The 24,402-nt window shown below is 36.8% G+C and overlaps 1 protein-coding gene across 2 annotated transcripts; it reads left to right on the top strand.

Moving 5' to 3' along the window:
• Positions 1 to 1,594: 1,594 nt before the first annotated feature.
• LOC128861162 (acyl-coenzyme A thioesterase 13-like) lies at positions 1,595 to 10,270 on the top strand. Of its 2 annotated transcripts, none has more exons than XM_054099088.1 (2): positions 1,595 to 1,739; positions 9,795 to 10,270. In XM_054099088.1, the coding sequence occupies exons 1-2, from the start codon at positions 1,650 to 1,652 to the stop codon at positions 10,128 to 10,130; spliced, it is 426 nt and encodes a 141-aa protein (XP_053955063.1). In that variant the 5' UTR covers positions 1,595 to 1,649; the 3' UTR covers positions 10,131 to 10,270. The 2 variants fall into 2 exon arrangements, with proteins under 2 accessions (XP_053955063.1, XP_053955064.1); XM_054099089.1 differs by lacking the exon at positions 1,595 to 1,739 and adding an exon at positions 1,787 to 1,813.
• Positions 10,271 to 24,402: the final 14,132 nt, after the last annotated feature.

Here is a 24,402-nt window from a genome sequence, read left to right as displayed (position 1 = left end):
CCAGTTTGAAGAAGGAAAAACTAACAGCGCAGTTATGTGTTATAAAACATTGTGGCTGAGCGATTAAGTTGTACGCTACTCCCACAATCTTTTCCAGCTTCCGGTTAAAAGAGCCAGCCACCCTGTCTAAATTTGGTATTAAAGAGCTCGGAGAGGTCCTTTCCAAACCTGTAGGTGCTGCTGGTATTGAGCAACGTTAATTTGAATAGCCGTATTAGTTTTGCGGGGATACCAAATTCATACATCACGGGGTGCTTTAAAATCTACAAAAAGATGGTAGGTCGATTCTCCTTTCATGGGTATTTTCCAAGACGGCTGGAATTTAGAATAATGTATATTGGGCAATTTTTGGCAAACTATTATGTCTTTATTAATGAAACTTGGTGGAAATGTTAGTGAGGTGTTAAGGAACACTCTTTATAACTTCAAGTTATTCAGGAAATAATAATTTCATAATTATTGGCCTTCAAAATGCCCTTTGGAACTTCACTATAATTTGCCACATTACACTATATATTTTTTAACACTTCACTAAAATTCACCAAATATACACTCACACGCGTGTTTTTATTTTATTTCTATCCTTATATTCGAATTATTGTTATTAAAATTAAATGCAAATAGAGTCACTTTCCAATTTTAAACGCGAATAAGAAAAAGATTGGAATAACAACACTATAGTATTGTCGGATGCCTGCAAATAAAACAAAAATATGAACAAAAATTAAGTATTTAAGTTTAGTGTTAATGATGGGGATGGGGGTTATTGTGCCTCCTTACTACATACACGCTTATGATTTTTTAAAAATACTGTGGATTGCGTAGCCTCAGTTGGACTGATGGTGGTAATTTTTTTGAAGCGCGGCCGAAGGCCGGCCACGCGAAAAAGAGTTCTACGCAAAAATACTGTGGATTGCGTAGCCGGAGTTGGACTGATGAGGGTTATTTATTTGAAGCGCGGCCGAAGGCCGCCTTCACAATAAGGAGTTCTACGCAAAAATACTGTGTTAATTAATTGAATTAAATTTTAATTACTTTATTATTTTTTGTGATACGCTTAGTATCATTGTTTTTAAGTTTAAATGAGGTGTATGCTTTTATTTTCAAAAATATTGCTCAACTTAAAATTACAGCAAAAAATACTGCAGTTTTACAATGAACCTTCCACTGAACATCCCTGCATACGAACTTCGTTTTTATTTCAGGTGTATGGTAACACCAACTTTTCGCTAAATTAAACAACTTTAACATTAAATTACTTTAAAACTATAAGCCTCCGGCAGGTTCGGTTTTCAGTTTTAAAATGGGGATACATCCCTTCTATCCCCCCTTTTAAACTTTTTTTCAAAGCGACATACATTATACTAAAGTTTTCCCTCCAAGACTGATACGGTTTGTCAAACTCGGCTGAAATCACGGAAGCGCTTATCTCGCCAATTAAGAAAAAGAACAGTCCAGAGTTATAGCTATTCCAGTGATACTGTGGCCGAGTGGTTTCTATAGTTTCGATTTACAGGTATTGTTAACCGAATAAATGCTTTAACTGGCTATCAGAAACCCCCTTTAGGATCGAAAGTACTTGGTACTTTAACAAAGTATTTACTTGAAGCGTAATAGCACTAATAATAGTTTATAATTTTTAACGCAGCATGATGTCGAATAAAAAAAGCTTAGAGTTCATTAAAAACATTACAAATATTATAACTAAGTCTACTGGCTTCGAAAAGACAATGGAAAAGGTCGAACATTTGTTTAAAAAAAAAACACAACGCAGTGTAGACATGATCTAATTAATGATCCAATGAATTGGGCCGTACGTAAGTACATACTTACAGGCATATGTATGTATGTCCTTATGTATGTACATATGTATATATTGTATTGCCAGACAAGTAAAAATTATTTAAGTTCTATTTTTGCGTTAAACAAGCCCAAGAACATTTGTGAAAACTTAGATTTAGTGTAGTGCATATTATATGTTATATAGTATATTATATTATATGTTATGTATTATATTTTTTATATTATACGCTGTGCTTTCCATTTCTACCAGTTGAAGCTTGAAAAAAATACCCTATTACAGACGCTTATTTCACTTAAATACAAACACAGCTGTGCTTTCCTTTTCTACCACGATATATTTGCTTATAATGTCTAAGTGCGTGGACCGAATTTAAAAATTATAACACGCAAATGTAGTCACTATATCAGCCTTTTGATTTATATTACTTTTTATAAATTAAAATTAAGAATTAATAGCAATATTTAACGTTAAAAATACGTATTTTTTGCATAAGCTTGAAAAAATGCCCTATTACAGACGCTTATTTCACTTAAAATACAAACACAGAAAAGTAACAAAATCACTTATAAACATTCTTTATTACATTAAGATTCGATTTAAAGCTATTTTTACAAAATAATAGTCCAAATTCTATTAAAATTCTTTTATTACAAATTTTCTTCTAACCGTTTGTAATACCGTGCAGAATAAATTTGAGGAGCGAACTGTCAAACGAACGGTTGTTATTTCTATTATTTATAGGGGCGCTTTTTTGATTTCAAATATACACATATGTATATAACAAAAACAAATATTTTTACAAATACTGAAAATTTGGAATAAAAATCGCGGGATTTTTAGTCCAAATTTTCGGCTGCGGCGCTTTTTTGATTTCAAATATACATATATATTACAAAAACAAATATTTTTACAAATACTGAAAATTTGGAATAAAAATTGCGGGATTTTTAGTCCAAATTTTCGCCTGCGGCGCTTTTTTGATTTCAAATATACATGTAGGTATATTACAAAAACAAATATTTTTACAAAAAAAAAAATTTTTTATAAATATTGAAATAATGCAAAATCGGACAGTTTTTGACCTAAATTTTCGCCATCGGCACTCATAACTTTTACGATAAAACCACGTTTTAATAAGTGCTATGAAATATAAAACCTAATTTAAATGCTTGCTGGGTTGACGACTGCTGTATACTCTTCTCTTCAACTGTATTTCAGTACAAACTGCAAATGCGGTCGGAAAAAACCTAATTTTTAAACTTCTCCTGGGCGTTCCATAGGGACACTAGGAGGTTGGGACTTTAACAGTTATAGTGGTGTGACCTTGCTTTTTTTTAATGGGCGTATGGGGTGGTGCCACGCCCCTTCCCTCTCCGCCCCCCGTTCAAATATATCGTGGTAGTAAAGGAAAGTTTTGCCAACAAAATTACTTATAAACATTTTTTATTACGTTAAGATTCGATTTGAAGCTATTTTTACTAAATAGTACTCCAAATTCTATTATTACAAATGTTCTTTTAACCGTTTGCAGAGAACGTTAATGTATAGAGAAGTCTTAATGACAGGAAAGTGTTCATTTTTGAGGGGTACTCGTCTCGCGAAGACAATTTCACCATAAACACATTTTTCAACAAAAATAACAGTGAGGGGCTGAATTATGTAAATTTAGCAGCAGTCGATAAGAATTTGTTGGTGATTAGAAGCAAAGAATGTTAGCTAGCTTTTTAATATGACCTATATACTATTTGAATTTTTCCAAATCATCCAAAATTATATACATATGTTATGTCTGTCTGCCTGGTGTCTGTAAAACTTTGTTGAATTCCCTTCAACTGAATCAAAATCCTCTATAGAAAACGCTTCATTACCAGGCGCACAGGAAGATGGCATATGCAAATGTAAATTTGTGAATTTATATACATTTGCGCATATGTATATGCTGTGTGTATGTATGCTCACCAGCCACAGCTCAAGATAAAACGGTAAAGCTTCTCAAGAAATCCAGCGCGCATTCAAGGCGCAGCGCACATTCATAGGCACAGCATTGTACATATACACATATTTACGTACATATATTGATGCATACATATGTACGAAGCCGCGGGCACTCGACTTGACAAAAATTGAAGATTTATCAAATATTGGCAAATAATTCTACGCGAAATATTCCAATATTGACTATTTTCGAATTGTCGAGAAAATTGGCATATGGGCGGCTCGTTTTATGAATGAAAGTACTTGCTCTTAGGAACTATGAGCTCGAATTTATCAATGAATTTTTTGATGCTGAGTTTTTGTTGCACAGTACAATAGTTGAAACTGTTAAAGCAACAAACATTAAAGTTACTTTGATTTTAAATCTTTATTTGGTTGTATTTGTTTGAAAATATATGTAGATTGAATAAATTTCGTTTATCAAGCGAACATAAAAATACACAAGCAAATGCCTTGCAAAATCCCGTCGGCATTCGTCAATTTGATTTCATACAGAAACCAAAAACTAAGCTGAGCCAATGTACTTGTACATAATTCACTGTAATCAGCTCTGTTAAGAACTTCCCCGCTGTCGAGTTAAGCGAGGTGAAATAGTGTTCGCGGTTTCACTTCATTTTTGACAACTCACACTATTCGTAGCTCGTGAGAATTCTCTATATTAACGTTCTCTGCCGTTTGTAATCATGATGGAAAGAATAATGAGATGGCGCCTATCGTGGTCCCGTTACTTTGCGCTCAGCGAATTTGACAACTAGTTACGTGATTTTAGCTCCAGTATGGCTAGATTACCATTTTCGTAACTTGATTTAGCATTTTTTTTTGTTATTTTTATTATTTTTTGTCTCGGAGTTTTAGTTCTTTCTTCATGACATTTCTAATTAAAATGTCATGTTTATAATTTTGTAAAATATACATTTTTTAATAATTATTTAAATAATTCACTCAGTTTTATTTAGCTTTACTTTTTTTTAACATCTGGTGGCATTGCCCGCGATTGCAGGTGTTGTTGGTGTTCTTCTGCTTTCGGCAGTCAAATCTCTCTCTCGCTACTGCAGTGTTGCCTAGCTTTGGATATAAAAACGCACTAAAATGCCCATTCAAAGAAAATAACCCAACAAATTTTTATTGAATCACTTAAAGAACTTTGTATGCCTGACAAATTGTCTTTAAAATGTGCGTTTTTTTAAATAAATGTGTTATGCTTATGTACAATTTAATTTATGAGGTTTTTTTTGCTAAGCGAGACTCTTTTGTTAAGGGAACGACTTTTTTGCTATATTTGAAGTTATGTAACAAGATAAGGTATTATTTTTGTAAAAATGTCAGTATGGTTTCTTTAGTATTTTCTGGTATTTTCTTGTTTATTTTTACAATGAATATAACTCTTAATGTCCTATGTCTCACTAAGGATTGATGACCGGAAGAAACGATTACACCTCTATGGTTTTAATTCGCATTCAATAAATTCAAAGGCTTTTTAAAATGTGTAAAAAGGTTTTCAATCTTAAGAAGAGTTGAGAGAGGGGCATTTAATATTTTTGCATAACCTTAAATGGAGCCAAAAATTAAATTTGCACTTTCAAATTATCAAATTTTATAAGAGTAAAAAAATTTTCATTAGCACTAAAATCTTCTCAGAGTGACCTTTTCTAACCTTTTTTTTGTTCAATAATATAGTTTGTTTTTTATCTTAAAGTTTCGGTAGCTTTAAATTAAAAAAAAAGGAACAAACAGGGTATAAAAAAGCACTAAATTTATTGCGAAGAGCAAATAGTTGGCAATACTGCACAACTCAGCAAACGTGACGACACGTACGCTCTGATGGGCGCAATCTTCTTTCTATCATTCTTGGTTTGTAATACCGTGCAGAATAAATGTGAGAGCGAACTCTCAAACGAACGATGAGAGAGAGAAGAATAAAGCGAAAAAAGAAAAACCCAGTCAACCAAAAGGGAACCATTCTTTACAATTCTAATTTATGCGCAATTGCAGTATAAAAAAAGTACTTCACATATTTTTTTAAGCTCTAAATAAAAAATATAGAAAAAACTAAAACACAGAACAGTTCAAAATTTTATGTCACAGCTTATTTCATGCAATATTAATTTTTTCTTAAATTTAAGTTAAAGTAATGATTTAAAAACTATCCAGTACTTTGTGTGGTACCCTTTGGCTTTGTTAACAGCTTTAAACCATTCTGGCATTGACTCCACTAGCTCTTTTGTTGCTTCCGGTCCGATTTTGTTTCACTCCTCCAAATTTACGGTTTTCATCTGATATCTATTGCTTATGTGATGTGTGTGGATTTTTGTTTCCTGTAATGACCATAAATTCTCGATGATGTTCATGTCAGGTGATTGAGCCGGTGGTTGCATTAGGTTTCCGCCAGACGTAAGATTTGCGCCATCTAAGTCGAATAGATTGAATTTGGACTCGTCAGAAAATATTACCGTTTTCCAGAAATCAAAATTTTTACTTTCGGGCTCTCCGGCGAAGGCAACTCGGAATGGCTTCTTTCGTGCTACTCGACCATTAAAGTACTTTTCACGTAGTACCCTCGCACTATTTCGGCGCAACATGATTTGCCCACTTCCTGCTGAATTTCGTTTAGCAGTTTTGGGGCCGATAGCATTGGGTTTTCTTTTATTTTTCGAACAATTAAACGCTCATCACGTTCGTCGAAAATTTTATTTGGGGCACATCGGCCTTTATTTTGCCCCCGATTTTCATGAACGAAGCTTTCAATGATACTTTGTACTGTAGCACTACTCAAACAAACTATTTCCGCAATTTTTCGCTGCGACTTTCCGCTTTGAAAATGCTTGATGACGAGTTCTCGCTGTTCAATCGTAGTACGTCGGCCCATTTTTAATATATTTTTATATTGTCCACTTGGCTATCACAAACATACAAACAAACATGTTCAACTTACGTGCGTACCCTTTTTTCTCATAATCAGGTATTTTGTTTATAAGAAATTGACGGGTTGACGAACCACGCTTCATTTTACTTTCTAAGCACGAGAGTCACCGGATTGCCAAAGGCAGGGAATCGGGAAGCTCGACAGCTTCGTACGTCCGAAGTAAACCGGTTTCCCATTTCTTTTCAGCGGAGATAAAGCGCATGGTATTTTCCATGATTTGAAGAACGCGTTTATCATCTTTAGATATCAACGGCTTAATTGGTGCATATGATCCGATGGCATCAATAGAAAAATACGTTTTCAGTTGCTGGTCCATACGATCGTCTCTGGTTGTACCACATTCGCAGGTATGCAATATTCTTGTTTGATCAACGCAGTTAGTTTTATCGCACCCATATACGCTCCATCCTAGTCGGCAGTTTGCGGCAATAAGGCCGGATCCCCAATCATCTCTTATTTCGATAGGGATTCCAATTTAAGCGTTGTCCAAACCTATCAAAATTCGCGCTCTTGCCTTGTTATAGGGTCGAAGCGTGCTTACTAATCGTAGAGCTGAACAGCGACTGCTGAGGAAGTAGTAGATTAGAAACGGTTTGAATGTTTCGAAGCCTGTATTTTTGAGAGGGTAATGCAATCGGTGAAACATAAACATTAACAAATTTGGAATTTGCTTAACTGGCCTATCTAAATCAAGCTCGTTCGCCAATTGAGACTCAATTAGCGTACAGGAGGCTCCTTTGTCGATAAGGGCGAATGCACGTATTGCTTTTGTACCGCCAAGTAAAATAACCTCAACATACTTGAAAAGCGCCCTCTGCGTTTCTTTATCAGCTGCTGTGCCCAGCTCGTGGTATAGTGCTGATTCTTATTATTTTCAATCGCCAACGAAGTTCCATTGTGAAGCAGAGGATGGTGAGAAATTCTACAATCATCTACGCCACAGCATCTTTTCGAATTACATCGACGAATGAAATGACTTTTGAAACAGCGTTAACAGAGTTTACTTTCATGTACAACTTTCCACCTGGCACTTTACGAGAGGGCGCGAAATTCATAGCAATCGGACAGCATGTGGCTCGCACGTGAATCATTATTCTGCCCTTAGTGATTCGCGATTTCCCTTTTTTGCTTCGACGTTGTTATTACCCGATGCTATCGCCAATGTCTGAATGGATGTGACCTAGCTAGCGCACATGGCTAGACCGAAAAGCCAATCATCGTATGCAGCAATATCAGCGCGTCTGAGGAAATTTGGTAACATGGCAGTTTGGCTACCAGCTCGTTTAATAGCACTGCCTTTTTTGCTTCGACGTTGTTATTACCCGATGCTATCGCCAATGTCTGAATGGATGTGACCTAGCTAGCGCACATGGCTAGACCGAAAAGCCAATCACCGTATGCAGCAATATCAGCGCGTCTCAGGAACCTTTGGTTACATGGCAGTTTAGCTACCAGCTCGTAATAGCACTAGATCATTTAGATAATCGTTTAGTCCGACCGCCTGCATTGTAGCGCGATAATTTTGTACCGCAAATGAATATGTTACTAAGGTTTCTAATTTGTCTAACTTAACAGATGGCTCCTCCCTTAACCTACGCAGCATTACTTGGGGAATCACGTCTGGTCTACGATACAGCATGCGGAGTGTATTAATGGCCAATCCAACCGTAGACGGCACCATACGCCTATCACGAACTGCCTCTAATGCTTGCCCCTTTAGGCATTTCTGCAACCTTGTAAAGTTTTCTTGGTCCATGAATCCGCACCGTGTGGTAGAGTGCTCGTTGTTAGTAATAAATACGGGCCAGTCCTCAGGCCTAAATGTAAAGGTTGGCAGATCTTTTGTAATCCCTTGACGACTAGCTATATGTGCCGCACTCAAATTTAGGACGGCTATCATAGAGTATGGATTGGTAACGGTCAGATACGCTGCATAAGGCATATTTGGATGTGAAAATCCTGAAGCAACCGATGTTGGCAAACTGTGCAAATTGTGCATTGATGTATATACAGAAAAAGGTTGAGATGAAGATATAGCCGACACTGTATTGCTGTTTGAGGTTAAGTTGGGCAGCATGGTCGTCATGCCGTTCGTAGTGGTATAGGAAATGTCATCACGTTAGCAAGGTTAGGGACGACATTGAACGTGGCTAATGGAATGTGTGTTACTGTTATACCTGCAGTTTGGTTGCATTGCAGTTCTATAAGTTGTGGAATGCTACATGTGTATGGCGGCGCTGCACTGCTCATCTAATAGAACCTCGACTGCGCTTATTGTGTCAGCGTCCGCACCCCCCGTGGCTATGCAGTTTTAGAAACATCCTCCATTTTTACAGCTTATTAAATAGAAATCTCTTTAAAATAAAATTTTTCAGAATGTTGATGATGGCAGTGTGACGCGCAGTTAAAATCCTCCTAAGCAGTAAGTAAAGCTGCGTTTGTCAATCGAAAGCTGAAAACTTTATTCAGATCAATAAATTTACAATACAATATCAAAATTAATAGACAATATTTATCTTACACTTATTTTTTGCGGCGCCCATGCGCTTTCGTCGACGTCTAAATAGAAAGGAACTAAATTTGCTGCTATTTGTCAGGTGTTGATTGGTGAATGAGAGAAAAACGGAGAGATGAGAAAATGCGAAATGAGTTGCCAAAGTAAAGTGGCCTTTCGCAACAAATACAACCTCTGATATAAACAAGCCACCGTCATTTAACTTATTCCGTCAGCAAATATACTGGTTCGAATAAATCGCTGGGAGCCGATTAACGGTTTAATGTCGGCGACAGCTTTGCATTCTGTACATCGTGATTACCTTACGAACTTAGGTGTAATAGTATCATGATCGAATTACTCTTTGTTTCGAGTCGAATGAAACAATATAACTATTGAGTGAACTAGTATTAGTTAAAGTTCATATTACAGCACAAATTTAACCTCTTACTTTCAGAATTGAAATTGTTAAAAGTTATTTGCATAAAGCATGTGCTGAAAGCTCCAATAAGTTAATTTTATGTTATGATACAAATACTCGTACAAGAATATATAACTATTTTCTACTTTACTTTCAGATTCAAATAACCGATGGTGGAGAGGGTAAATGCACTGCTATATTTAAAGTAGCACCTGAGCATCTTAATCGCGGTGGTTTTTTACATGGAGGTTTCACAGCTACTATTGTTGATATGGTGACAACTTACGCACTGATGACTAAGCCCTGTCCCCCTGGTGTATCAGTCGATTTACATGTCACTTATTTAAAGGCCGCTAAGGAAGGAGACGATATCATTGTTTCTGCCAAGACTCTTCGGGCAGGGAAAAAACTGGCTTTTCTTGAATGTGTTCTGCAGAAAAATGATGGTACAGTTATTGCGAAAGGAAATCAAACGAAATTCATTGATCAATAAATGTGGCGCAATCCGGCAGATTTCCAAATACATACATATTTATGTAACAATTAAGTGAAATGAGCACCTAAAATTTTCTGTAATTCTTAAATATCATATTTTAAGTAAATAAACTATATCCAGTCTCCACTAGGAACGTTATATAAGTGTTGGTACTTTTACCGCATCGGGATTTATTCACGAGAAATCGTTAAATACCATTGTCGTTCTGGAAACAAAAGTTTCGTTTTTCCACAATTATAAACAATTTTTCTTCGGATGGCCAAAACTTGCATTCTTGGATACAAATTACGATGTAGGGAATACAGAAGGCGCCGCTTTCCGAAAATCGCTACCTTATATTTGTCAATTGAGTGTTAGCAATACAGAAAATGAACAAACATTTACGTGCAAATATATGCACGTCCAGGTGTACGAGTACGTGTACAAATGAAGAACTTCGAGGTATTATAGAGACCTTTTAGTTGAGGAGAACGTAATAATATATTTGATGCACAAATATTTTAATATTACACGTATAACTATACTTGCCTATGTGTCGCTCTCGAAGCAAGCGGAGGAAGACGGTGGCTGAAAGTAGTACATCTCCCTGCCCTGCAACTGCTGCTAATGGCCGCGCCACGATCTCCTAAGTTACGAGCGCTGTTCTAGCGCCAGTCAATGTGTCGGGTGAAGGTTCTGCTAAGCCCCGGCCTGATCGGAGCCTCGCCAAACAGTCCAACACAGCTGTCTATTGGGCGAAAATTTCATCAGCCTTTCGACGTCGCAGGCTGTGATTTTGATTTGGCCTTGATACCAGCCAGCGTCAGTACATGATGGTGGCGGACCTGGATTGCTTAGTAGCACCTCCAACGTCGTATTTTCCAGAGCAGCCTGCACCCATTTCAATTGGGCCCTGGGAATTCCTCCTTCGGGATCACCTCATCCAGGACACCAATAATGATAGCGGGCCACTTCTGCGAACGTTTTGTTAGGCGCTATGCCTCGATTTTTTGGTCTTATTGCTGACGGTTTGACCTCTTCAGTAGACCTCTGCCTTTTGGTGGCAGCCGACGATGTATTTTTCCTTTCAAGGGTGAAGTTAGGTAGTACCTTCCTCGCCCACTCTATCGACTCTTTCACCTCTTTGGTTAACTCCTCCGTTGTTGCTGGTGTTTCGTGTTGCCTTTTAAGTATTTTGACGACATTACGCCTCGCCAAGTACCCTCCTTTAGTTGGATCAGTGAACCTTACTGTCGGCCATCTTCCGGCGAGAGCATTGGCCTCGGTGCTACCTGTGGTAGTATCTTCTCCAGTTCTCCCTAAAGCCACAGGATGTCGACTAATTGGGTTGGTTCTGACTGTCCCAGGAGGCGTCGATGTACTGGAGCTAGGCTTAACCTCAGTCCCAGTACTAGCTCTTGGCGCCTAAGTTCGACTTCAGTCTGACTAAGTTTGACTTCAATCTTCGTGGTGGCAGATTTGGATCGTTTTAAACGCTGCTCGGAGCTTGCTGCCCATTCTGGGTTGTTTGTTTGTTTTGGTTTTTGTTGTTTGTATGAATTTAACTAGTTGGGCCCACGAGTGTCGGAGAAGAGATGCCCATCTGTGCATAGATCCGAACTACACAGGCAAGGCTAGTTATTACGGTAGCGCCATAAGCTAACGTTAACGACTGGGCTATATTTGAAAAAGGACCCCCAGCCAGGCTGATACTCGGCACGTGTTGCATGACACCTTAGTCTGGCTCTTTACATCACACCATAGTAAAACTCCATTTTCGAATGCTGTACTATTAAAGAGTAACGAACACTTGCCTGTGAAGTCTTACCTTACCTAGTTACCTCTCAACTGCGTGTAGAGTGGGAACTGTGATACCTATTACCAGTCGGCACCCTCGGGGAGGGTTCAGTGGCTGGGCGTATGCCGGGTGCTAGTGAATCGTATTCGTTCGTTGCTGGTCCAAAGAATCGTCTCGATGCGTGCAGAGGAAGATTTTCTGGTGTCATCTGGGGTTAATAGAGCCTGCCACCAAGGTGGTTTTATGTTTCCATTGCTCTGGTGCATGGCGATCGATCCTCTACTCACCACCTTAAATGATCCAGTAGTCCACGCACAAGCATGAACATCTGTAGAAAAAAGAAGAAAACTCTGGATATGGTTGAGACTTGGTGCTGTACGAATGGGCTAACGGCAAACCCTACCAAGACTGGTATTGTCCTCCTTACCAGAAGAGGTAGAGAAGAAATAGCTTGATAGACTGGTTCTGTATAAGTTAAAAGTAGTCATAATCCAGTTATCCAAAGAAGTCAAATATGTTGAGGTAATTCTCGATTGTAAACTGCTTTGGAGGTCACACGTTGAAACAAAGACTTCCAAGGGTGCTTCTCCTATATATCTACACGGCTATTTTAAAATCTATTATCAACTAAGCATCAGTGGTCTGCATAGTAGACTACCTCTCGTGGGAGTCAGGAGAGCTTTATTGAGACTACAACGCGCTGTGGCTATCTGTTGCTCCGCAGCTTTTCCGACTACCTCAGGCCCGGCATTAAATGCTCTGGTTAGCCTACTATCACTTGATGTTTTCATCCAAGGAGAGGCCTTGAAGGCCATCCGCAGGCTGCAAGACAATGGGAATTGGTACGTCCCCTGTCCGGCATTGAACAACAGAGTAGGCATGGACTTCGATCCAACGATTCTCACCATGCCCCTTGACTCCATGCCAACAAGAGTCATACTTGAAAAGGGATCATTTACAGGGTCGGGCCGTGCTCAATCCTGGAGAGCATTTACAGGGATGGCTCCAGGATCGAGCACGGTTCCGGCTCTGGTGTCTACGTGTAATCCAGCGGGACCAAACTATACTTTGTTCTTAGAATGCAAGCATCTGTGTTTCAAGCGGAGGTCTATGCTGTTCAAGAAGTGATGAACTTTGTTGTGGAGAACAGATGTAGAGGTATATCTGTATGTGTATGTAGCGACAGCAAAGCGGCGCTCATGGCCTTAGACATCCTTTCAACCACTTCAAGGGTAGTTGAGTACTGCAGATCCATGTTGAACTAATATATGTCGGTAGACATAATATCATGATGCTAACATGGGTCCCGGGACACGTGGGTATCGCAGGAAACGAGATCTCTGACTATTTAGCTAGGATGGTCTCTGAGGAAAACTACCTTGGCCCGGAGCCCGTTCTGCCACTCCCTTCCGCAGCCATCAAAGCCACGGTTAGCAAACATGTTACTCTAACCCACAAGCGAGCATGGCAGGCTGAGAGACGCTACAGATGGACAAAACAGATATTGCCTTCATGTCCGACCGACTGTCGCAGATTCTCTTGTCATTAAGCAGAAGAGACTGTAGGCAGCTGGTTGGATTGACGACGGGACACTTTCTATGGTCGTAGCTCAGGGAAATGGTAGGCATCTCAGACAGTGCACTCTGCCCAGCATGTGGAGAGGAGGATGAGACGGCGGACCACTTTCTCTGCGTCTGCCCAGCCTTCACTTCATTCAAGCTTGAGGTCTTTGGCAGTGATGAGTTAAGAACCGACTATCTTGGCTCCTTGCCAAGACAAGATCTACTCAGGTTTTTTTGAACGTCGGGTAGGTTTAAGAAGAGAATCCGAGTGTAGTACAATGTACGTTATTGTATCTAGTGCTGTACTTGCTAGTCTATCCCGACAAAAAGAAAAAATACTTGTTTATCAAGTATTCAAAAGTAAAAATGCATTAACTTTTTCCGCTTATTAGCAAAAAATAACACTCTTTATTTATCTTTAACTTCTTTTTTGTACAGATTCATATTTATTCACAGCAGATAAAGGGAATTAATAAAAAAACTTCAAATTCTTTGGAAAAACAACAACTAAAGCAACGAAGTCTAATAACACACTGTCGATAAACTGTCTTACAAATTTAATACAAGCTTTTTTATTAAATACATAAATGAATACGTAATTTTATGATTAATTTAATATTTGGTATGATAACCGTTTGTTTCAATAACATTTGACAGGCGCTTTTCATGGAACGGACCATTTGTTTACGTTGTATACGTTCGGTGTCTTCTGCCATTCCTCCATTATTGCAGTTTGAATAGTTCTGTCTTTTATGGACTCTTTTCTTCAAAAAGGCCCATAAACTTTCAATCACGTTTATGTCAGGACTTTGGTCTGGTGTTTTTATAACTTTACCGCAATTGTAGAGAAGCCACATCTGGACTTATGTTCCTTATGCTTCGGATCGTTATCTTGGTAAAATTTAAAATTCGGTTTATTCTCAGTGATCAACTCAAATTTTTAGCACTGCCGACTAAGTTTATGTTTTTCAATATATTTAAATATTGTTTGGCGTCCTTTGTGACGTCAAGTCTCCTAATTATTTACTTGAAATACACCCCAAAACTCTAACGGAAATTTTCCACAATTAACCGAATTTTATATGCATTATACTTCGATTTTGTAAAGCTGTCAAGGGCTTGCGACATACTCTACTTGATCCAACGTTGTAATACAGCATTATCTTTGTCTCGTCGCAAAATATAACATCGTCCCAATAATCTTCTGGTTCGGAAATGTGGTTCAAAGTGAAAGAAATTTATTATATTATAATTGCGTAATATTAAAAAATAATCTTTTGTCAGGCGTTTGTAAGACACTGCATTTAAATTTGGAATCCGAATAAAGCAAAAATTGTTCACGGAATGATAAAACGAAAGCATCAAAGTGATCACTGCAAAGCAGAGATAACGAAAAACCGAAGTTAACCGCGCAACGCATTCTAATGAAATTGAAAAAGAATTTGAATTTTTTTGATTAATTCCTTTTAAATGCTGTGAATAAATATGAATCAGTACAAAAGATAAAGTCAAAGTTAAATAAAGAGTTCTATGTTTTGCTAATAAAAACGAAAAATTGAATTTATTTTCTATGCCAAAAGTCATTCTTGACTTACTGTATATACATTTAGTGTCAAAAGTCAACGCTCCTTTGTGGGTACTAACAAAAACTTCAACAATTCCCCTCTTTCACACCTCCCATGTAACATCTTGCAATACCTCTTTGCTTGTAATAGGGGGGGTTTGCCTATATTTCTTTCCAGAAGGGTTAAATCTGGCGATTTTTGTTTAAATTTTGTTTTAAATATCTAGAATATCTAGCGCCTAGCGTTCCATTTTGGTGAAATTATTTTTGTAGCATTACGAGTCAGACTATCAAACCATCTCATGTTGGCTGAAGTGACAATGCTAATTTGTCTGCCTTTCATATCTAGTATGTCACTATGCCCTGACACCAATATCTTATGGATGCAAAAATATTCCGCCACCTTGTTCATAGCCGCCTGGTATTTGCGACCAATGATGGAATTAATGACAACCCCACCCAGATTTAACGCCGCTTGGCTATTGGAGTAAATATAGATTCCTCTAAAGGTAGTCACATTTTTACCTGAGCAGACAGTTAAATCATTATTGGCTAGAATTTCAGTCTGAAATGCGCTATAGTGATTACGAATACGAGCCGAAAAGCTTAATTTTGGCTTCTTACAGTAGATACCAAAGCCAACTTTTGTCGTCAGGTAATTGTCAATCCATTCACATCTAGTTGGAATTGTAGTACTAAATAACCTGTTAAAGTCTGGTTTGTTCAAACAATAGTAAATAGGTTTACCCCTAAATTGCGCCATGAATAACTTGCGGCAAGCCGAGCAGCAGTGTTACCTGCATTCTCTTTACCAACTAAATCTAGGATATGTAAGAAGAAAAGAGTATTCAGAGCGTCAGAGGGTGTAGTTCTAAGAGCGGTGCTGATACATATAAGCGCCATATGTTGAACCCTCTGAAGCCTTTTTCTAATTGTTGCCTTGTCGAGAGCCTTCCACCAGACTATAATTCCGTAAATGAGGATGGGTCTGATAATGGTCATATACAACCAATGAGTGTTCTTCGGAGAAAGACCCCATCTGCATTATATTGCCTGTTATGCTGCTCCCTACATTCATGTTCCAATTTATCTCCTTGTCGAAAATTACACCTAAACATTTGGTTCTATCTTCTATTTCTAGCTTTCCACTATTTACTAAAATACAACTAATTCTGTTTTTTCGCGTTCATTTTTGATAGCCCATCTAGACATCTTATTAAGAGCGGTCTGCATTAGATCACTTAGAATTGAAAGATATATTCCACATGTAGCAACAACTATGTCGTTTGCATAAGCGATTACTTTGCGCCCCAACCATCGAGTATGAAACGTCGATCGTTGACGACCAAGTTGCAGAGAAAAGGAGAAAGAACACCTTCTTGAGGATTTCCTCTGAAGACTGTGCGATTAGTGCAAGAAGCACCTTATTTTGGAATTGTTTTCCGACTAACTAGCAGGTTACGTACTAAATAGTTGTCGAATTGACATATCAACTCCAACCTTACAAAGGGCCGAGAGTATTTTCTCTGGAAATTGAAATACACCTTCAATGTTAAGGAAGGCTGCTAGAGTACGAGTTTATCCTTTAATCGAGAAAGATTTCTCAATAGGACCCACGAGTGAGCGCAGGGCAGTATCGACTGATCTAACCTTAGTTTAAGCATGTTTTTTTTTTTTGGTAGAGGAGGGGAAGCATAAAAGGCTGTGGCCGAAACCGTGGTGTGGCACTTTAACCCACTAAGGCCTTGCGTGACTTTGCGATTATTAAGATTGAGCTGTAAGATTTTTATGTTTGCTAATTTCTTTGCACCTTTTTAGCCATTACGCATTTGTAACTACCAGTTACATGTTCTCCTTTGCACAATGCACAATTTCCGGAATTTGGGCACGTTGCTACTTTATGGTCTTCGTGGCCACATTTTCGGCATGCACCGGATATATCTTCTTGATCCTTGCAATTATGTGACAGATGATCATATCTTCTACACCTAATCAGGGCTTCGGAGAGTTAGCTTCTCTTATCCGGCAGTAGGTTTCGTCACTCAATCACACCTGCACCGTTAAAGACTGCTTGCAGACTCCTTACTGCGGTTACGTCTGTCCGTGTAATACTATACTGCGTTTGGAGTCACACTATCTGCAGAAGGGGTCGCGAAGCTCATCGAGATCGGCGATATGATTATGTTTATTTTTATTATATGTAGGTGTATCTGGGTAACCGCGCACTAAATACTAACCTCAATGGTGGTGTGGAAACTAAAAATTCCCAACTTTTGTTTAAAAAATACCCAATTCATGTTTCTACCGGTGTGGCAATATTGGCAAATGTTATAAAAAATTCACATTTTTCAGCGCTCTCACGAGAAAAAGAGTTTCCCATCTAGTCATCTATGCCCTAACGAGCACAAAAATTCATCCCGTGAGAACAACTGCGTTCTTTTAGTTACATATTTACACAATACATCTGTTTGTGTGTGTATGTGTTTGGTTGTATCTACACAATGTTGCCATTGATATTTTTGCTTACACACTTTTTCACATATCCGCATTATCAGTTACAATTTTTCATTGTTTAATAAACCAAAGCCAAAAACCAACAAATGCAAATAGTTGGTTTATCTATAATTAACATTATTCAACAGTGTTTTCAAGTTATTTTAATAAAAATTATAATTTTTCTTAGTATATTTTATTTATTTATAATTTTTCTTGGTATATTTTGTAAATGATTTCGAAATATACTGCTTGGCAACACTGTGTGGTGAGAGGGCAATCAGCTGTCATGGTTCTGCGGGAATTTTTAAAAATCCTGAGATAAAATCTACGATATTACGATACGGAAGGAAGAAATTTTTCATTTACATGGGGTCCTCATTAGTTTGATCGTAACAGCTGACAGGAGACTGCGTTAAGTCGTTCACGATTTTCAGCATTAACCATAACGATGTTTATGTGATCAATTATTGGTGCCATTGCCTTAAGCAACTGATATTTATATATACTGTCACATATTTGTGCATGGCGAAGTGCGAAACCAAAGTGGACTTATTAAGGTGATGGCAACCACCCAGCTGAATTTTTCGCCGTAGATATGAACAACGTAAAAATGACGTGTTGTTTGAATTTGTTTGCTTATATTCGTGTGTTTCAAATACTTCTACGTCAAGAATGATAGAAAGAAGATTGCGCCCATCAAGAGTGCGTGACGTCACGTTTTTCCAAGTTGTGCAGTATTGTCAACCATTTGCTCTTCGCGATAAATTTAGTGCTTTTCATACGGAAAATGCGAAAATTTTGAAGTTTCGTGTTTGTTTCTTTTTTTTTTTAATTTAAAGCTACCGAAACTTTAAGTTAAAAAAAACTGTATAATTATACAAAAAAGGGTTAAAAAAGGCACTCTAGAAGACTTTAGTGCTAATGAAAATTTGCTGGTTCTTATTAAATTAGATATTTTGAAAGTGTGAATTTAATTGCTTGCTCCTTTTAAGGTTATGCAAGAATATTAAATGTCCCTGTCTCAACCCTTCTTAAGATTGAAAACCTTTTTACACATTTTAAAAGGCGTTTGCATTTACTAAATGCGAATTAAAACCATAGAGGTGTAATCATTTCTTCCGGTCCTTATTTCTTAATTCTACATAGAGCATCAAGAGGGGTATTCATAGTAAAAATAAACAAAAAAATACTGGAGAAACCTTAATGACATTTTTACAGAAAGAGCACCTTATATCGTTACATAACCTCAAATATATCAAAAAAGTCGATCTCTTAACAGAAGAGTTTCTCTTAACAAAAAATTCATTAATTAAATTGTACATAACTATAAACCATTTATTCAAAAAAAACGCGCGATTTAAACACAATTTGTCACGCATTCAAATTTCTTGAAGTAATTTAACAAAAAATTAATATTTTATTTTCTTTAAATGGGCATTTTAGTGCGTTTTTATATCCAAAACTAGGCAACTCTGCAGTAGCGTGAGAGAGATTTGACTGCCGAAAGCAGAGGAACACCAACAACACCCATGATGGAAAGAATAATGAGATGGCGCCTATCGTGGTCCCGTTACTCTGCGCTCAACGAATTTGACAACTAGTTACACCCCATTTACACACGGAGACATCTGGAAGGGAGACACTGGAAATTCTCTTTTCATGTCTCATTCGCGGACACACGGGCAAAATTGTTTTCGGCGACATTTTGACATTTAATACTTTAGCATCGTCTGGTTCGGATGTATTCTAACACGCGCTTACATGTAAAGCAGAGAGCGTTCGACAACAGTTTCTTAAATATATGAATGAAAAATGCAAACTGGTTAAATAAAAATTAATTTGCTGTTTTTTTAGTGAAATATATTTATAAATTCTTATACTTGAATAAAAAAAATTAAATTAAAAATACTTCATATGTGAATAATTAACTTAAAATTAAACTGAGTATCTAGAAATGCAGGGAAAAATTAGAAATCAACATAAACATGTCCCATAACTATTTTAAATTATACTACTTTACTAGCAAAAATAATTGTGCATTTCCCAAGCAGCGTTCGTATGTTTGTCATCGTTGTTATCTTCCGTTTGCTTGAAAACCAACACATAACTTAGAACTTTCTTCCACAACAGAAGAAAACGAATGAAGCAACTGTCAAAAATTGCTTTAAGATTGGAAATACGAATAAGAAGCACAAAGCGTGTCGCCAGTACAGGAGACAAATTCCCTTCTCTCTTCCGCGGCCGTCCTTCACTTCCGAACAAAATGTTTCCCTTCCAGTTGTCTCCTTGTGTAAATGGGCACTTACGTGATTTTAGCTCCAGTATGGCCAGATTACCATTTTCGTAACTTGATTTAGCATTTTTTTTTTGTTATTTTTATTATTTTTTGTCTCGGAGTTTTAGTTCTTTCTTCATGATATTTTTCTAGCTGTTCTAATTAAAATTTCATGTTTATAATTTTGTAAAATATAAATTTTTTAATAATTATTTAAATATTGTAATTCACTCAGTTTTATTTAGCTTTACTTTTTTTAACATCTGGTGGCATTGCCCGCGATTGCAGGTGTTGCTGGTGTTCTTCTGCTTTCGGCAGTCAAATCTCTCTCTCGCTACTGCAGTGTTGCCTAGTTTTGGATATAAAAACGCACTAAAATGCCCATTTAAAGAAAATAAAATATTAATTTTTTGTTAAATTACTTCAAGAAATTTGAATGCGTGACAAATTGTGTTTAAATCGCGCGTTTTTTTTAAATAAATGGTTTATAGTTATGTACAATTTAATTAATGAATTTTTTGTTAAGAGAAACTCTTCTGTTAAGAGATCGACTTTTTTGATATATTTGAGGTTATGTAACGATATAAGGTGCTCTTTCTGTAAAAATGTCATTAAGGTTTCTCCAGTATTTTTTGGTTTATTTTTACTATGAATACCCCTCTTGATGCTCTATGTCCAATTAAGAATTAAGGACCGGAAGAAATGATTACACCTCTATGGTTTTAATTCGCATTTAGTAAATGCAAACGCCTTTTAAAATGTGTAAAAAGGTTTTCAATCTTAAGAAGGGTTGAGATAGGGACATTTAATATTCTTGCATAACCTTAAAAGGAGCAAGCAATTAAATTCACACTTTCCAAATATCTAATTTAATAAGAACCAACAAATTTTCATTAGCACTAAAGTCTTCTAGAGTGCCTTTTTTAACCCTTTTTTGTATAATTATACAGTTTTTTTTAACTTAAAGTTTCGGTAGCTTTAAATTAAAAAAAAAAAAGAAACAAACACGAAACTTCAAAATTTTCGCATTTTCCGTATGAAAAGCACTAAATTTATCGCGAAGAGCAAATGGTTGACAATACTGCACAACTTGGAAAAACGTGACGTCACGCACTCTTGATGGGCGCAATCTTCTTTCTATCATTCTTGACGTAGAAGTATTTGAAACACACGAATATAAGCACACAAATTCAAACAACACGTCATTTTTACGTTGTTCATATCTACGGCGAAAAATTCAGCTGCGTGGTTGCCATCACCTTAATAAGTCCACCTTGGTTTCGCACTTCGCCATGCACAAATATGTGACAGTATATATAAATATCAGTTGCTTAAGGCAATGGCACCAATAATTGATCACATAAACATCGTTATGGTTAATGCTGAAAATCGTGAACGACTTAACGCAGTCCCCTGTCAGCTGTTACGATCAAACTAATGAGGACCCCATGTAAATGAAAAATTTCTTCCTTCCGTATCGTAATATCGTAGATTTTATCTCAGGATTTTTAAAAATTCCCGCAGAACCATGACAGCTGATTGCCCTCTCACCACACAGTGTTGCCAAGCAGTATATTTCGAAATCATTTACAAAATATACCAAGAAAAATTATAAATAAATAAAATATACTAAGAAAAATTATAATTTTTATTAAAATAACTTGAAAACACTGTTGAATAATGTTAATTATAGATAAACCAACTATTTGCATTTGTTGGATTTTGGCTTTGGTTTATTAAACAATGAAAAATTGTAACTGATAACGCGGATATGTGAAAAAGTGTGTAAGCAAAAATATCAATGGCAACATTGTGTAGATACAACCAAACACATACACACACAAACAGATGTATTGTGTAAATATGTAACTAAAAGAACGCAGTTGTCAGAGAACGTTAATATAGAGAATTCTCACGAGCTACGAATAGTGTGAGTTGTCAAAAATGAAGTGAAACCGCGAACACTATTTCACCTCGCTTAACTCGACAGCGGGGAAGTTCTTAACAGAGCTGATTACAGTGAATTATGTACAAGTACATTGGCTCAGCTTAGTTTTTGGTTTCTGTATGAAATCAAATTGACGAATGCCGACGGGATTTTGCAAGGCATTTGCTTGTGTATTTTTATGTTCGCTTGATAAACGAAATTTATTCAATCTACATATATTTTCAAACAAATACAACCAAATAAAGATTTAAAATCAAAGTAACTTTAATGTTTGTTGCTTTAACAGTTTCAACTATTGTACTGTGCAACAAAAACTCAGCATCAAAAAATTCATTGATAAATTCGAGCTCATAGTTCCTAAGAGCAAGTACTTTCATTCATAAAACGAGCCGCCCATATGCCAATTTTCTCGACAATTCGAAAATAGTCAATATTGGAATATTTCGAGTAGAATTATTTGCCAATATTTGATAAATCTTCAATTTTTGTCAAGTCGAGTGCCCGCGGCTTCGTACATATGTATGCATCAATATATGTACGTAAATATGTGTATATGTACAATGCTGTGCCTATGAATGTGCGCTGCGCCTTGAATGCGCGCTGGATTTCTTGAGAAGCTTTACCGTTTTATCTTGAGCTGTGGCTGGTGAGCATACATACAAACAGCATATACATATGCGCAAATGTATATAAATTCACAAATTTACATTTGCATATGCCATCTTCCTGTGCGCCTGGTAATGAAGCGTTTTCTATAGAGGATTTTGATTCAGTTGAAGGGAATTCAACAAAGTTTTACAGACACCAGACAGACAGACATAACATATGTATATAATTTTGGATGATTTGGAAAAATTCAAATAGTATATAGGTCATAGTAAAAAGCTAGCTAACATTCTTTGCTTCTAATCACCAACAAATTCTTATCGACTGCTGCTAAATTTACATAATTCAGCCCCTCACTGTTATTTTTGTTGAAAAATGTGTTTATGGTGAAATTGTCTTCGCGAGACGAGTACCCCTCAAAAATGAACACTTTCCTGTCATTAAGACTTCTCTATACATTAACGTTCTCTGCAGTTGTTCTCACGGGATGAATTTTTGTGCTCGTTAGGGCATAGATGACTAGATGGGAAACTCTTTTTCTCGTGAGAGCGCTGAAAAATGTGAATTTTTTATAACATTTGCCAATATTGCCACACCGGTAGAAACATGAATTGGGTATTTTTTAAACAAAAGTTGGGAATTTTTAGTTTCCACACCACCATTGAGGTTAGTATTTAGTGCGCGGTTACCCAGATACACCTTCATATAATAAAAATAAACATAATCATATCGCCGATCTCGATGAGCTTCGCGACCCCTTCTGCAGATAGTGTGACTCCAAACGCAGTATAGTATTACACGGACAGACGTAACCGCAGTAAGGAGTCTGCAAGCAGTCTTTAACGGTGCAGGTGTGATTGAGTGACGAAACTTACTGCCGGATAAGAGAAGCTAACTCTCCGAAGCCCTGATTAGGTGTAGAAGATATGATCATCTGTCACATAATTGCAAGGATCAAGAAGATATATCCGGTGCATGCCGAAAATGTGGCCACGAAGACCATAAAGTAGCAACGTGCCCAAATTCCGGAAATTGTGTTATACGTTTTTTTTAACCGAGACTCTTTTGTTAAGGGAACGACTTTTTTGCTATATTTGAAGTTATGTAACTAGATAAGGTATTTTTTTTGTAAAAATGTCAGTATGGTTTCTTTAGTATTTTCTGGTATTTTGTTGCTTATTTTTACAATAAATATAACTCTTGATGTCCTATGTCTCACTAAGGATTGATGACCGGAAGAAACGATTACACCTCTATGGTTTTAATTCGCATTCAATAAATTCAAAGGTTTTTTAAAATGTATAAAAAAGTTTTCAATCTTAAGAAGAGTTGAGAGAGGGGCATTTAATAGTTTTGCATAACCTTAAATGGAGCCAAAAATTAAATTCACACTTTCAAATTATCAAATTTTATAAGAGTAAAAAAATTTTGATTAGCACTAAAATCTCCTCAGAGTAACCATTTTTAACCTTTTTTTGTTTAATAATATAAATAGTTTGTTTTTTAACCTAAAGTTTCGGGAGCTTTAAATTAAAAAAAAAGAAACAAATACGAAACTTCAAAATTTTCGCATTTTCGGTATAAAAAAGCACTAAATTTATTGCGAAGAGCAAATGGTTGACAATACTGCACAACTCAGCAGTACGTTACGTTACGTACGCTCTGGTGGGCGCAATCTTCTTTCTATCATTCTTGAACAACACCGGCAATCGCGGGTAATGCCACCAGATGTTAAAAAAAGTAAAGCTAAATAAAACTGAGTGAATTATTGGAATAATTTAAAAAAAATGTATATTTTACAAAATTATAAACATGAAATTTTAATTAGAACAACTAGAAAAATGTCATGAAGAAAGAACTAAAACTCCGAGACTAAATAGCAAAAAAAATAATGCTAAATCCAGTTACGAAAATGGTAATCTGGCCATACTGGAGCTAAAATCACGTAACTCGTTGTCAAATTCGCTGAGAGCAAAGTAACGGAACCACGATAGGCGCCATCTCATTATTCTCTCCATCGTGCTGCTACGTATTATTAGTT

Source organism: Anastrepha ludens, chromosome 4, assembly GCF_028408465.1.
Source record: "Anastrepha ludens isolate Willacy chromosome 4, idAnaLude1.1, whole genome shotgun sequence".
NCBI lineage: Eukaryota > Metazoa > Arthropoda > Insecta > Diptera > Tephritidae > Anastrepha > Anastrepha ludens.
The sequence above is the reverse complement of the archived record's forward strand: the minus strand, read 5'-3'. Positions and strand labels throughout refer to the sequence as shown.

Coding starts and splice junctions, on each gene's coding strand:
- LOC128861162 (XM_054099088.1), top strand. CDS start 1,650: ATGATGTCGAATAAAAAAAGCTTAGAGTTCATTAAAAACATTACAAAT. Junction 1,740..9,794: donor TCGAAAAGACAATGGAAAAG/GTCGAACATTTG, acceptor CTTTACTTTCAG/ATTCAAATAACCGATGGTGG.